This window comes from Sorex araneus, chromosome 4 (genome assembly GCF_027595985.1).
Source record: "Sorex araneus isolate mSorAra2 chromosome 4, mSorAra2.pri, whole genome shotgun sequence".
In the NCBI taxonomy this organism is placed as follows: Eukaryota; Metazoa; Chordata; class Mammalia; order Eulipotyphla; family Soricidae; genus Sorex; species Sorex araneus.
The window spans coordinates 134,051,195-134,067,766 of record NC_073305.1 but is presented as its reverse complement, the minus strand read 5'-3'; the positions used below and the strand labels follow the sequence as shown (position 1 = coordinate 134,067,766).

Genomic DNA, 16,572 nt, shown 5'->3' with positions numbered 1-16,572 from the left:
AAATTCTGAAACATTCTGAAGCCCTTCTGTCTCAAGGGTTTTGAATAAAGGATATAGACCTGTATTACAGTATTTTTAAATAATGCATCAGGATTTCGTTTTGTACTTTGTTTTTTTTTGGGGGGGTCCTCGTCAGTAGTGTTGGGGGGGTGTCATCAGGGCTATGTGCAGTAATACTTGGGAAACTATTTGGAGCTGGGGATTGAACCTGGGACCCTTTGCATGCCAGGCATTGTGTGTTCACTAAAGAGGAGAGGGGGCCAGCGGGGCTCTATCTCTCCTGCCCCCCCCCCTCCCAGTTCGGTAGTCTCATGCCATTTCCCCCCACCCCCGGGAGGCTGATGGAGATGGGCAGGCGAAGGGAGGAATGAGTGCCAGGCTGGTTGGTATCAGTTGCAGTTTATTCCAATCTCCGTTTCTGTTCTGCTTCTCTCTCTCTCTCTCTCTCTCTCTCTCTCTCTCTCTCTCTCTCTCTCTCACACACACACACACACACACACACACACACACTCTCTCTCCCCTGCTTCTCTCTCTCCCAAGTCCCGCTCACCCCGTTCTGCTTTTCTCTTGTGCTTCTGTGTCTCCTCTGTTTCTATGTCTTCTTTCTTCGTGTTCTTCCGTCCTTCTGTGTGTTCCCCTACGTGTGTCTTCTCCCGCTTCTGTCTCTTCCCCTGTCTCCCCTCAGTGCCCCTCCCCCCCGCCTTCTCCTTCAGTCTCAGTTTATATAGCAAATTATGTAGGGCAGTAACACAAAGGTGGGTTGAACATTAACAAATCAACAAAGAAGGGTAAGACCATTTCTTGAGGTGATTAACAAAATCTCATCTAAGGAAATCTCATCTAAGGAGATCCGCTCAAGGGTGGGGGTCCAAACAAGGGTATGTCAGGGTGTGAGCTAGTAATCTGCTTAAATAGTTACAGTAAATCTACTTCTAATATTTCTAGCTATGTCATTCTGTATGAGCACGGTAAGATAATATATAAAGTTTGGTTCTTCCTGAGGACATCTCACTATACATTTCAGACCACAGTCCTCAGGCCAGGTAATCTTCCTAACCCCAGCAGGGTCCTAATCTCGTCATTACCTTTGGATCATGACAGCTTCGTCCATGATCATGCCCTCAACTTATAGTTGAGTATTGTGGTGCTATGGCCTGGCCCATTTCAATGCCAGGATAGCTCACAGCTTGCCTTGGGTTATCCTGTCCCTCGTCGGGACCCCGCTTTCGGGGTGCTAGGAACTAAGGGCAACTGAGTCGAGAAAGCAGATGCCCAGGAGTAAATATTATTAAAGTCAATCAACTCCCAAGTTACAAAGCATAATATTAACTGTCTTCCTGTGTCCATACAGAAAGGACATTGCTCTAAGGTAAGCTATGCAAAAGACACTAACTTACAATACAAATTCAGAGTCCTTAGAAGGATCTGACCTTACAAGATAACAGAATCTGATTAGGGAAAAAGTGATTAACTGGTTGGGAAGGAGGGTGCAGAAAAGAGTTTACAGGTATGGGAGTGTCTCCAGAACACTTAAACCTAAACTTGTGGCAAGGGAGGAAGGACAAACCAGTGTTATTCTACAAGGCATGTATTCTTGTCCATTAAACTCTCTCCCTAATCTTCAAAACAGAATGCTTAGGCATTTGATTTTGAAACTATTTTAGTTTTCATCAGGTAAATCAGACTGCCTGGTACAAAAATACAAAAATATGGGCATGTATTTCAGTTTGAATTTTAAGAATTCTCTTTTTTTGGAGCCGGGTTGGGGGGCTCCAAGTGGAGCTCAGGGGGTCTAGTCAGTGGTTCTTGGGGGGAGCATGTGGTGCTGGGGATCAAACCAAATTTGGTCTCATGCTGGACATGTACTATTTCACTAGCCCCTGAATTTCAAGAATTATAATTTTTTTTTTTTTGGTTTTGGCACCATACCTGCTCTGCTCAGGGTTTTGGGCATACTGCTGGGCTCTCTGCTCAGGGATTACTCCTGGTGGTGCTCAGGTGACCACATAGGTTGGCCACATTCAAGACAAACACCCAACCTGCTATAGCTCTGACGTCTGAATTTCAAGAATTCTGAGGCAGTCTTGAGTTTCACCGATACCCTTTGTGTAAGAGTAGGAGATTTCTTTTTATCAGTAATCATACTTCCAAGTTTGGTTTCAGCAATAATACTTAGATAAACAACAACAACAACAACAACAACAGTACATTAGGGGCTTTGTGTCAAGGTTGATGATTATTTTAATAAATCTGTTTTGGTAATTTCAACTGAGTGTTGGACATTTCTTATTATTTTAACATTTATTTAACATTTATGACATTTCTTGCAGATTTTAAAAATCAAGGGTATGTAAAACAGAAATAGCTTGGTCACCGGCTTATGTTAATTGGCATGTGTTAATTGAAATCACTATGTTATCCAAAACATTACCAGTGGGGTTCTTTTGCCTGGATTTTTCCCTCATTTGTGAGAGAAGTGTGCATGCAGTTAAGTATCTCTTTTGGTAGGTAATGGGTTATTTTTTTCTTTCTTATTTGTAAATTGGCCGAGATGATCAAATACTTCTTTACTATTAGGGATAAAAGCTTTGTGTGAAATGGTAATATGTAGACTGTAGATTTCCTTAGCTACCCATTAATATCACTTGGGGGAACTATTGAAAACATACTCGTTCCCCAGATTTAATTAGTCTGGAGTGGGTGTTAAATACTGTTTTTTCTTAAGGGTCCTTATTTCATTGTAAATTGCAGTTAAGTTTGAAAGCTGCTGGAGAACTTTCTTAGTAGTGGTCTTTTGCTGGAGTAGTCATCGTGGAGGTGGTATATGTGCACTTCACTCGAACAAACTTCTAATGTCTCAGCATTTTTGTTTTACAATTAACTCTAGAACTTACTGTAGAACACAGGATATTGACCCATTTGTTCTTTCTTGGGGACAGTGCGTGTTTGTTTTGCCTTGTGATTTTAAAATGACAAATGTTTTAGGTATTTAAATCTTTGTTATAGTTAAGATAATATGGTTACATTAACGTTAACACTTATGGTATTGATGTACACAGTTACTGTACCTCGTCAGTGCCCAGGATCCTGCCCCACTGCCCTCAGGTCACTTCTGATTCTTTTGATGTTCTTTATTTTATGTGAAATTTCAATCTGACCTTTATTCCAAAGTGTGCTCCTTTAAGGTACAATAGATGTAATGTTTTTGATGTTTATGGCTGAGCTCTCATTAATTTGATAAGATAAAGTTTTTTTCTCCCCCTCATAGTTGAAGATTGTATATCTTTGATTTGGAAGGGGGTGGGGTTGAACCACCTGGCAGCATTTTGAGGAAAGTGCTTTAATGCCTCAGTCCTATTTAATTTACCTCTCTCTAAATAGGGGCAGTAGAATTAAAGTAAGGAGTTAATAGATAACATGTAAAGTGTGTAGAAGACTGTCTGAGCCATATGTGGAGGCTACATTTCTACTCTTTGTGTTCGTTATATGATCTTTCTGGGCCATTTGGATCCTTTGTTTTAAATCTTTGTTATAGTTAAGATAACATGGCTACAATAACGTTAACATTAATAGTATTGATGTACACAGTTACTGGTATCATTTTGTTTGCTTGTTTTTGGATCGGCCACATCTAGTGATGCTCAGCAGTTATTCCTGACTCTGCATTCAGGAATTACTTCTGGTGGTGCTTGGGGGACCATATGGGATGTTGGGGATCCAATCTGGGTTGGTTGTGTGCAGGGTGCTATTCATTGTACTTTCACTCTGGCCCCTGGATTTGGCATTTATGTAATCCTATTTTTGCCTGTTATTTGAAAATTCTAGTGAAATTAAAACAAAGTTACATTCTTTATTTGCTTTTTTTTTTTTTGAGCATCGTACAAGTGCACTAGTTTGGAATGTAAATTCACTTACGCTCCTTAATAGAATATTAAAATTTTGAGTGTGAATGTCAGTAGTTTTGTTGTTAAGTTCTGGCCTACTTCCTATTATTATTTCAAATTCTCAGCTCAGCCTCATTTCCCTAGGGGTAATAATAACTTGTTCTACCTACCGACCTAAGTATTACCTGTGAGAAGAAATAAATGTTTATGCTTGTAAAACTTAGCAAACTATATAAATGACTTCATTTAGAAAATATTAATAGGACATTGAGTTTATGCTTTATGGATCAGTTTTTTAAAAAGTGTATATAATTATTTTCCTTATTAAGTTGCATATATTAAGGAAGTGCAGAAGAGCACAAAAGAACAGAATGAGAACTGCTTTTAACTCATCACCCAAATTACCCAAAAGGTTATCAACATTTTGGTGTGTGTGCTCCCTCCTCTTAACTCTAGATACCATTTCATCTTTCCTCTCGGGGCCACTAGACCCCACTTCCCTCTCCAGTCTGGAACGGATGAAAGGACTCTTACTCAGCTATGTTTTGGTGCTGCTTATATGTTTATTAGCCTCAAGTTGGGCAGTGTTAAAAGTACTCAGAATTTTATTTTATCCCAATTTTATTAATTAAAAAAAAAACTGAGCCCTGGAGGAAAACAATATCTTACCTAAGACCATATATATAGTGCTGTTGAAGTTTTCTTATGCTAAGACTCTTGCTAACTCTATATGCCTACTGTAATATTAATAGCATAAAATATTAAAATGACAATTGTAGAGCACAGAAGTAGGAATGAATAGTTCTGTTTTGGGATTTGGGGCAGTGTTTTATGCATACAAGGCGATTTGAGGTATGCCTTAAAAGGTAAGTGGGAGAAGCGCTTTCTGAATGTAGAGAAAGCATATGCAGGAGAACAGAGCTGTTTAACGTATGGTAAAGATTTAAATGTAATTTGGTGCTTAAGAGCAAGGCAGCCATTTTAGGAAGTCTTTTTATTCTCTGAGTTATTAGGTAAATATTGAAGTATTCAAGTGGAATATGACATCTTTTATGCAGCACTATGTGGAGAATTGTTTGGCTCTACATGGGGTGGGAGATGGTGACTGGGTTTTGAAAAATTATATGATTGAGGCCATTTTCATAGACTTACTTATTCACTGGGATATAGGGGAATGGCAAGTTGGATAGAACTCTAGGATAGCTTAGGTTATTAATGGACTCCTAAGTCCCAGAAGTAAAAGAGAGTAAGAGTACAGATTTTTGAATTTTTCGCCTGCTGCTGCCTTTATTTTTCACCCTCTTAAAAAAGCTGTTTAGAGGATCGGGAATGTAGTTCAGCAGCACAACACTTGTCTTGCATATATGAGGCCCAGGCATTGCGGAGGAAAGAAAAGTAAAAATGCTATGTGGCGACTGGTCTACTAATAACCTGTTAACCTTCATCAGTTTTGGGACAGAGTACAGGGAAAGTGATAAGATGAACTTTTTTTTAATTAAAAATGAAATATTGGAGGGGCAAGTCAAGATGGTAGTAGGAACTTGGGTTTGCCTTATCTCTGAATAGCAACAAATCCATACCAACTTTTGAAATAATTTGTAAAAAAACTGACCTGAAATCCTGACCAACAAAACTTCCACAGCAAGTGGCAGAAGCATAGTACCCAGACTTAGTACCCAGACTGATTGGACCTAAGAACTGCTCTTGTCAGGAAGGAAACCCCACTTCAGATAACAAGCTGTAAGTGGGTAGGGATTCCTTCTTTCCCACCCTATCTTTCTCCCTCCCTCCCTCCTTCCTTCCCTTCCTTCTTATTTTGAGCCACAGCTGGCGATGCTTGGTTTACTCCTGGCTCTGCATTTAGGAATTACTCCTGGCGATGCTTGGGGGACCACATGGGATACCTGGGATGAAACCGCGGGTCAGCCAAACAAAAGACAAGTGCCCTACTCACAGTTCTTATCTATCAAGCCCCTTGGCAGAGATTTCTGAAGTCTGGAATTTTATTGTGGGGATCAGGGTGTGGAAAGTTTGCACTACTCTGTACCCCAGGAAGCAAGAAACTAGAAGGTATAAACTGGGCTTGGAGTTACTAGTACAAGCCATCTAAATGACCATATTCAACCTTGGTGGTGGATGCCACAATGCATCTCACTATTTGTAGTAACAAACTCTGAGAATAAATCTTTGGGGAGAGCGCTACACATCCTGAGCAAATCACCAAGCTGGCTAAGAGATGCTTGTCAGCATTGTTTTTGTGCCTAAGAGATGAGCAGACCGGGCCAGCCAGTTCACATCTGACACTCCTCTACACAGAAGGCACGAGGCCAGTCTTCACTGCTTACCCGTTTAGCAGTGACTGCCCCCTGCCCCATGGCCTTAGACTCTGCTCCTTGCCAGCCCTAGAGCATGGACTCCTTGCCAGCCCTAGAGCCCTAGTGACATAGTGCATGCTCTAGGGTCTGAGGTGTGAGGTTCCAGTTTTCTCTTAAACCCACCCTAGCACAGAGATATGTAGGCTTGCTCAGATTTGGTACTCAGTTGCTCTCAGATTGCTAGTTGAACTCCACTGTACTGCCCAGACCAGCTTGAACCCTGTGCCATAGTGGGATCAGGTGCCTGTATCCCTTGTTGAGTGCCCGGCACAATGGGGAGATGAAGGAATCTGCCCCAGTGGATCAAGAGGGCAGTGTGCAAAGAACTCATACAACTGAACTCTCTATGGAAGACTTCAGAGCAGTAGCCTTAATGATGATCATAGAAGTGATAAAGTATGAGGAAAGCTGAGGAAAATTCAAATAGAAATCACAGAGCTAAAGAATACAGAAGTGGAAATATAGGAGTGGGAAAATAGCCCAGGGGCCAGGGATATAAAGACCCAAGTTCGATTTCTCAGTTTGGGAATGTACTGCATTTTACCACATAATTGGCACAAATTTTATGCCTTTTAAAAAAATTTTTAAATTTTTGGGGCTGGAGTAATAGCACAGCAGGTAGGGCGTTTGCCTTGCACGCAGCCAACCTGGGTTTGATTCCCAGCATCCCGTATGGTCCCCCAGCACCACCAGGAGTAATTCCTGAGTGCAGAGACAGGAGTAACCCCTGTGCATTGCCAGGTGTGGCCTGAAAAGAAAAAAAAAATAAAATTATTTTGGTCTTTGGTTCATACCTATGGTGCACAGGGCTGACTCCTGGCTCTGTGCTCAGTGACCACTTTTGCTGGGCTCTTATGAGGTGGGACAGTATGAGATGCTGGGGATTGAACCTGGGTTGGCAGCATGCAAGGCAACTGCCTGACCCAAGCCATAATGCCAATATTTTTTTCCCCCAGGTAAGTGGAGTATGATCATTATGGTAGGTTTGAAACATTCATTTTCCTTTTAAAAATTGTGTTTATAAACCCTTTGACACAAGGTTAGGAAGCACAAATATTGTGAATATATTTTTAAATTGAATAGACCACATTGATGTACATGATTTCTTCATGACAGTTAACTATTTTCTGGTCTGAAAAAAATAGTTAACAGTTTGAGTCAGAGCTATAGTACAGGGTAGGGCGTTTGCCTTGCATACGACCGACCTGGGTTTGATCCTCCGCATCCCATATGGTCCCCCAAGCACTGCCAGGCGTAATTCCTGAGTGCAGAGCCAGGAGTAATCCCTGAGCATTGCTGGGTGTGTCCCAAAAAGAAAAAAAAAGTTAACAGTTATTTTTGATTTGTGCATTATGTAGTGGAGTGCTATATTTGAGAAAATTTGCTGCAGTTTTGTGAAGTATGAACTTACTTATCTAACTTGTGTTCAGAGGTTCTGCACCACTATCATTGGTTTGTTATTTGACATGCTACTTCAGTGCTATTCTTGTAAGATGTGTTTTGTTCACTGCCTGCTGCAGCATGTCATCTTTACATTTGTCTAGTGTACTTTCAGTTTCTATGGACATTTTTGACAACTGTTTCATGTGGCATAGGTCCCAATTCATTCTCGCTATCACACACACACACTCCCTTTTTTTCTTTCTCTCTCTCTCTCTCTCCCTGTCCCTCTCTCAGTATTGGTGTTTGGACCTCACCCAGTGGTTCTCAGGGGCTATTCCTAGCTCTGTGTTCAGTTGTTCCTCTTGGCAGCGTTTGTGCCATTAGGCCGTGCCATGGTTGAATCCAGGCTTCCAGAGTGCAGTACATGTTCTTCAGCCCATTGGCCTACCTTTCTGGCCACAGAACTTTTTTTTTTTTAAATAAATTTATATATTAAATCACTGTGAGAACCATTACAAAGCTTTTGGGTTTAAGTCTCGGTCATACAATGATGAAACACCTGTCCCTTCACCAGTGCACATTTTCCACTACCAAAAAACCCCAGTATACCCCCCATCCCACACCTCTCCCTACCTGTGTGGCTGATAATTTTCATATTATTCTCTCTCTACTTTGATCACATTCAATATTTCATCACCAGACCCACCATTATTATTTGGGATTTCCCCCCCCCCAACACTCAGACCTGCAAAAAGGCAACATTAGACAATTTGTTTTCTATTGCTGATTATAAATAGCATATGATAGTGGCCGAGCGGTTTTGGAATTCTGAAATTTTAATAATTAAAGCTGGAGGGATTTCTGCCAAAAGCCGCTGGGTTCGGAGATTTGTTCATGTGTCTCTGGGATGGTGGCTGATAAGCAGCTTAATCAGTAGCCATAGGGGCCGTTTGTGGGCGGCGACTCGGGGTCCCACTGGGGTAGGGGTGGCCACAGAACTTTTATTTGAAAAATTAATAGCTAAAAATTTATCCTAAGTTGCTGAAGATGTTGGACACCCAAATTGCAGGAAACTGAGTTTCAAGCAAATACTGACATGTTATAATTAAAATGGCAAAAGTCAAAGATAAACATACAAGTAGCAGAGTGAAGCAAAGAGTTGTATGAAGAACTCCCTTAAGATTCTTAGCTGAGGCTGGAGTGATAGTACATTGAGTTGGGTGTTTGTCTTGCACATGACCGCCCCAGGTTTCATCCCATATGGTCCCCTGAGCACTGCCAGGAGTGATTTCTGAGTGTAGAGCCAGTAGTAATCCCTGAGCATTGCTTTTTGGGTGTGTCCCCAAAAAACAAGAAGAAAATGAAAAGATTATCAGCTGATTTCCCCCCTCTTTTCTTTTTGGGGCCACACATGGTGGAGTTTCCCTTCCTTAAATACTGTAAATAAACTAAATATAGCACTGTCCTTTTTTTGTGGGGGGGAGGGAGTGAGGTCATACCCAGTGGTGCTTAGGGCTTACTCCTGGCTCTGTTCTCAGGGACCACTCTTGGCATGGCTGAGGGGGACCATATGCCATGCTGGGGATTAGACCCGGAACAGCCTTGTACATGACAGGCACATTACCAGATGTACTATCTCTCCAACCCTGGTATGTTGATTTTTGTCTAAGGATTTAGCTGCATGATTTCAGTTAGAATCAGTTGTCTCAATCGTGTTTGAGTACATTCTGCCCTACCTCCTTCCTGTGTTTGAGTCCACTCCCCCATGTCCTTTCCCTTCTGTTTGTAGTCATTGTCGTGATGTTTGGTGGGTTGCAGCAGAGTCACACTTGGCAGTGTGGATAGGTGCTGGGGTTTGAACTTGTGACCTGATACCAGCAGTGCAGGTGATTTACCACTGATTCTAGAATGTATATAATTTTCTTCTTTTCCTTGCTCTTTATTTCCCCCTTTCTCTTCATTTTTTCTCTGTTTTTGTGTCTCCTTGCAAGTTTTGGCAACTGAACTGGCGGTTCAGTGCGAGGGCTCAAGAATGTGCTGCTGCGGGGCTGGAGCAATAGCACAGTGGGTAGGGCGTTTGCCTTGTACACAGCCAACCCGAGTTTGATTCCCAGCATCCCATATGGTCCCCCGAGCACAGCCAGGAGTAATTCCTGAGTGCAGAGCCAGGATTAACCCCAGTGCATTGCCAGGTGTGACCCAAAAAGAAAAAAAAGATGTGCTGCTGCTCGAGCTGGTAGTGCTTGGGATTACCCAGTCTACCTTGACGGTGCGTGGGAGTCTCTGTGCCTGCTTCTGGTGATTTTTCAGGGACCATGTGTCAGGGATCAAATTACATGTCAAGTAATGTGCCTAAACCTGTGTATTCTCTCTCTAGCCCCTAACTATTTATTGATTCTTAATTAATTAATTAATTAATGTATATGTGGTGTCCTGGCAGTGCCCAGCTTTATAAATAATACCCCTAGCTTGCTGATTTGATTTGTTTATTTATGTATTTATTGTGGTGTCCTGTCAGTGCTCAGGCTATTCCCAGCTCTGTGCTTGGGGGCTTGCTCCTCCGCTGCTCAGGGGACCACGACATGCCAGAGGTTAGGGATTGAACCTAGGCTTCCTGCATGCAAATTATGTGCTTGGCCCTCTGAGCTCTCTTGGCTCCTGGATTTTATTTTAGCAGAAAAAATTGACTCGTATCACCTTTTGTCCATAAGAAGTATATGTTTAATTCAGAACATAGTCTTCAGAGAGCTTTTAGGTTGTGGGGTTTTTTTGTTGTTGTTGTTGTGGTTGTTTGTTTGTTTTCGGGCCTGGGCTTTGTGCTTTGGGATCTCTCCTGGCAGTGCTCAGGAGACTGTATGTGGTGTCTGGGATTCAAACCAGGATCAGCTGCATGCTGAGCAATTGCCTTGACCCGCTGTCGTGTCTCATCAGCATGAGGACTCAACATTGTGAAGGGGTTTTAGAATTTTTGACGTTTTGTGTTATTTTAAAAGTAGTCAGTTGCCAGAAGGGTAAGCTCAAGTCCTGTACTTAAATCCTACACACTAAAGGAAGCCAGCTGGGAACTTGCAGTATAAATTATGTTACAACACTGATTTTATTCACTTATTTTTGGGTTTTTGGGCCACATCCAATGGTTGTGTTCAAGGTCTGTCTCTGGCTCTGTGTTCAAGAGTGACCCTTGACAGTGCTTAGGGTGGTCCTGGGGGATCAAACTAGTGTTTGCTGCATGCAAGGCAAGTGCCTTAACTCCCATACTTCCTCTTTGACCCTTTATAGAATCATATATGATGCCAGATATTAAATTAATAACTGTATTATATAATATTGCTTTTATTTAAAGATATACTGCATATATACTTGATCTTGAAGAAACTGGAATATAGTTCATTTTCATTTTATCAGATATTTGTTAATTATCTTTTTATTCAGACATGAATGTACTTGGCCTTCTTTTAAAAAAGTGTTTCATATATGGTATGGGGAGTTAGTATGGGTGGTAGGGCTTTGCATGAGGCCCACCTGTGTTCTATCCCTGACACCATATATGGTCCCCTGAGCACTGCCAGAAGTGATCCTTGAGCACAAAGTGAGGAGTAAGCTCTGAGCACTGCTGGGTGCTTTGTTTGAAACTTTAGTTTCAAAACCAAAAAAGTTTTATTATATATATATATATAGTATTTATAGGCTTCTTTTATGAGAAATGTTACACTGTCTGAGTATCACTTATTTCTTTCAGGGCTCTGTTGTTCATTTTGTTGTTGTTGTTGTTTGTGCTAAACCCAGCTGTGCTGAGGGGTTATTCCTGGCTCTGCTCTCAAGAATTACTACCGGCAGTGCTCTCGGGACCATATGGGATACCCAGGATCAAACCTTTGTTGGCTGCATGCAAAACAAGCACCCTATCCGATGAACTATCTTCCCAGCCCTTGTTCCTTACATTTTGTAATTGTTACACAGATGAAAGAATTTTCTTATGTAAATTTCAGATTTTTTTGCATTTAGATCTTTGTTGAGTTTAATGTAGCGATGAGCATTTCATTACTTGCCTCTTTTTGAGGCAACAGATAATACAAAGATAAATGTAAATGTAAATATAGTCTTATTTTGATAGTATTTGTAATCTGAGTGGATCGGAATAAGAATCAGTGTATTACATATACCAGTTATATCCAGAGCATTACAACATGGAAGAGAACTAAGAAATCTATGCCCAATAAATATTTAAAAAATTTTTTTCCTATTGAGGTTCTGGGATTTACAATACTGTTAATTATACTTTTCATTCATACATCATTCCAATACCACACCCATCCAATAGATACCTTATTTGCCCAAAACTCATGTGAATTTATTCTCCCCTCTTTTCAGTTTAGTTTATCACAGTCTTCTCTGTTTCTTGCTAATTACAGCTATTTCTTCAACTGGTCAGGCAAAAAGTCTTTGTATGTTTTTTGTTTCTTTTGTTTTGGGCCATACTTGGCAATGCTCATGGGTTATTTCTGGCTCTGAACTACTCCTGGCAGTGCTTGGGTGGTGGGGGGGGCAGTGGTGGTCGGACCATATGGGATACTGGGGATCGAACCTGGGTTGGCCGGGCCATGTACAAGGCAAATGAGATTAACATGAGTTGGTCTAGAGTCTCACTTTTTTCAACTGTGGGCTCCTCATGACTCCAACTAAGGGTATGTAGTACAAAGAACCTTGGGAATGGCAAAAGGTTTCTGAATGTGCAGTACCAAAAATTAATGCAAAGTCAAACACAAAGAGTCCGAGATGTTTCTGGCAGAACTTGTACCTGTTGTATTTTGTGGATGAAAAGTGGTCACAAATAGAAAAAATCTAAGTAGCCCTGGTCTAGAGCAGTGATTACCAATTCTTCACATGCAGATTATTTTTCTCATGCCTTTTCAAACTGCATTATAATAATATTTTTTCCTATATTGTTTAATTAATAAAAGAACAACATTGTCCCAACAGTGACTGAGCCAATTGTCAAAATGGTGAGACAATTGATATACTGGTGTCCAGCTGAGAAGAGACTTTGGGAGCTAGATAACTGGTCTCTGATATCTTGTGCAGACTGTTCTGAATGCTGAATATAACTTTTTGATTCTTCATTTTCTTAGACGCCTTATGAATCTAGGAGTAGTTTTAGGAGCTACTCTGTTTTATTTGGAGAGAGATGTGGCACATTGCAGTTTTTTAAGGGCTGCTTCTGGCTCTTTGTTAGGGGGTTGCTACTTGCCTAGCTCAGGGAACTGTGGTATCAGGGATCCAGCCTGGGTCTCCTGCATGCAGAGTATGTGTTTCTACCTATTGAATTCTTTCTCTGGTCCCTAAATTTCAGAAGGAAAAATGGTACATCTTTTGTTTGTAAATGTTAATGTAATGTAAATGTTAATCATTTATTGTATCATTGTATTTTTTCTATAATGTAGGAGTACTGCTGTTTATTCAGCCATTGATTAAGCTGATTGAATTGGGCATGGTCTCCACTATCATTTACTGTACTAGTTTTAGTAATTAAAAATGTTTTGAATTATATTAATAATTTTTTTTTTTTTTTGCTTTTTGGGTCACACCCAGCGATGCCCAGGGGTTACTCCTGGCTCTGCACTCAGAAATTACCCCTGGCAGTGCTTGGGGGACCATATGGGATGCCGGGGATCGAACCCGGGTTGGCCGCGTGCAAGGCAAACGCCCTACCCGCTGTCCTATCGCTCTGGCCCCTATATTAATAATTTTTATAATTCAAAAATACCAAAAGGTAGAAATACTTATTCGAATTGATAAATGAAAACACTTTTTTTAACATTTTAATATGCCTAGTTCCTTTTCTCTCCTCCAAAAACCTTCATAAATCAATGGTATCCTAACAATTTATAGTAAGCATGGATAAACTAATAACTTTTAAAACTAGAAAGTTAATAATTAAACCTCATTTATTCTCATATCATGAAAAATTGGAAGGACATTTTTGGTGACAGTAACTTTGACTTGAGCTCATTGTTACAGATATTTGGAATGTGTGTCATGGATGTCTGGTATGCTGGAAATCTAAGTGCCATTGTGTAACTAATACCCTGTGGTGTACTTATTGATTAAATGTTTTAACTTGAAAGAATTATGCAAACCTAGTGACTTTTGTGTTTGGTAAAACAATACATGATTTTTTGGGCTTTGGTTTAGTTATTTTTAATTGAACTATAGATTATTCCTGGCCTAAAAAATAGCTTTTGTTATAATTCCTAACATAGTTATTTTCATGTTTGAAGTGTATAATTTCTAGCTTCTGGAACATAAAGCATATTTTAATGTTTTTAAGAATATTCTTGACTTTCTTTAGTAGATGGAAAGGAGAGAATATCTCAGAAATTACTGATATGTGACCAAATATTTTGGTTCATGTCAAGTTTTACATTTTTAATCAAGTTATTTAAGTCTCACATGAGAAATGGTTGCTTGGTACTTGAATAAAGTGTTTGAGATAAGTCAAATTTTCTACCACTTAGAACAAATAACCTATCTTATGAAATATTTTAAAGGTTACATAAATAGGCATTGCTTTCATGTTTCAGTAAAATATTAACAGGATAATGAAGGTTAATAAGGTATTACTCTGGTTTTTGCTTTCAGTATGAAAAATTATGACATTACTTATTTTTCTTTTGACAGAACAAATTCGATTAAAGAATATCAGAAAAGTATACGGAAGATGCATGTGGTATCGTTTACGGTTGCTAAAACCCCAGCCAAATATTATTCCTACAGTAAAGTAAGTAATTGGTTTCAATTAACAGATATATTTAGTACTTACTTTTTCCAGTGTAGTATTAAAAACAGGGGTATAATAATATGTAAATGAGTAAAACACGTCTGTAGAAAAATTGTAGCCTTAGAGTAGGGTAAGCTGTGATTAGTAAGTAGAAACCTGTCTGTACAGAATGGTCCCAAAGTTTAAAGTGATATAGAGTGGAGAGTGTGCTTTTGATTCAGGAGGAGGAAAAGACTCTCAGATCTTGAAAGAAGACCGTATGCATCTTATCAGGATTTGACTCTTATTTTAAAGATTGGGGCGATCAAAAGCTGGGCAGTGGTGGCCAGGTTGGCTTTTATGGTGCTAATTAAAGTTTATTGAGCACATACTCTATGCTGGGTGCTGTTCTAGGTTTTTATGTATTAGCTCATTCTGTGCAAACTTGAAGGTAGATATTCTTGCTTTTTTTTGTTTGTTTATTCTTTCTTTCAGAATAGAAAACTGAAGCCAATGCAAGGTAACTTGACTAAAGTCACGTAGCTACAAGTGGTGGAGTGGGGACTAGTCAGTTCTCTGTTATTTTAACAGGTTTATTGGCAGAGATCCTTAGGCTGGAGCTATAGCACAGTGGGTAGGGTGTTTACCTTGCACGCTGCCAGCCCGGGTTTGATTCCTCCGTCCCTCTCGGAGAGCCCGGCAAACTACCGAGAGTATCTTACCTGCACAGCAGAGCCTGGCAAGCTCCCCGTGGTGTATTTGATATGCCAAAAACATTAACAAGTCTCACAATGGAGATGTTACTGGTGCCCACTCAAGCAAAATCAATGAGCAACAGGATAATAGTGATACAGTGATTGGTAGTGTCTCTACCCTTAGCATGTTTGATTAGAAAATGCCTATTTACTTTTTTCAGCTTGGTTTAGAGCCTGGGTTTTGAACTTTTAAGCCTTTAGTCTCTCCCCCTACTCCTGCCCCCCATGGGTTTCTCTTCTTTTTCTTCCCTTTGTTGTGATGACTGGGAGCTGCTTGCACACTTAGTTGCGGGTCTTGCCAGGGATTGCACGTGGAGTTGTGGTGCTTGCACCCTTGGGCGAGCTGCTTGCTGGGAATCACTTCTTCAGGTGCAGTGCTTAAAACCTGTTGGTTCTGCACTCTGTTCTGAAGGTTGCAGTGCTTGGGTACATTGTGGCAGTGCTTATTTGGGTGGGGTCACACTTCTGGCCATAGTCCTTGCATTTTTAATTGCTTTCTGTTGCAGTTGCTTACTTTAGTTACAGTACTTGAGCACACCTGGCTGCTATACACTGGTGACTGCACTGCATAGCCTCAAACAGTAGAGCTGGGACTGTGGTCAGCACTGGGATCAACTTCCTGCCCTCACAGATGCAAGACAGGCCTTTTGCCACTGAGTCATCTTCAGGTCCCAAAGCTTTAAATTTACAGAGGGGAAAGAGTTTCTGTTTCTGGAGGACTGTATCTTGTGAATGATCTTCATCTGTTCCATTGATAGGAGGGGAGGACCAGCAGAGACCAGTGGTAGAAATGGGGTTGGAGAGAGAGCTCAACAGACTGCATGCTTTGCATGTAGATGTAGGTGTGATCCCCAGCACTGCAGGGCTCCCTGAGCACTGTTTGGAGCAACTTCTAGCACCGCTGGGCAGGGTCCCCAAACAAAAACTAAATGAAATGAAAAGAGAAAGAAAAATAGTAGAACCAGTAGTCTGTTTTCATTATCAGTAAATCACTTATTTATTGATCAATAAATCAGTTAACCACACTTAATTGAGTCTCCCAAGCGGTGTTTAAGAGGTGGTGGGGACATTCCCAGCAGTTCTCAGCCAGCTAGACTGGGTGGTAAAATGCACACGGCGAGTGTGATGCTGTTTGGGCCCTGTGGTGCTGGGGATTACCTTGGATGCCCCAGTGGTTCATTCTCAAGTCATACCTGTTGGTGCTCAGGGGCCTCTTGGTCTGCACGCAGCGATACTCGGGAGCTTGTGATGCTGCTGGGAAATGTGCTCTACTACTTGAACTATGTCCTGGCCCCAAGAGTTTCTTATTTCTATTTTTGTTAAGGGAGGTGGTTTAGTCACACCCCATGATGCTCAGAGGTTTTGTGCTCAGGTTCCCAAGGCATGTTGGAGACTGAATTGGAGCTCCAACATGCGGA

General features: G+C 40.8%; 1 protein-coding gene across 2 annotated transcripts in view; it reads left to right on the top strand.

The window, feature by feature from the left end:
• SEC63 (SEC63 homolog, protein translocation regulator) overlaps window positions 1-16,572 on the top strand; it is a 70,985-nt gene that overhangs the window by 4,682 nt on the left and 49,731 nt on the right. For both annotated transcript variants that reach the window (XM_055135907.1, XM_055135906.1), the window contains exon 2: window positions 14,321-14,420. In XM_055135907.1, the coding sequence (XP_054991882.1) occupies window positions 14,321-14,420 (100 nt within the window). The remainder of the gene's footprint in view (window positions 1-14,320; window positions 14,421-16,572) is intronic.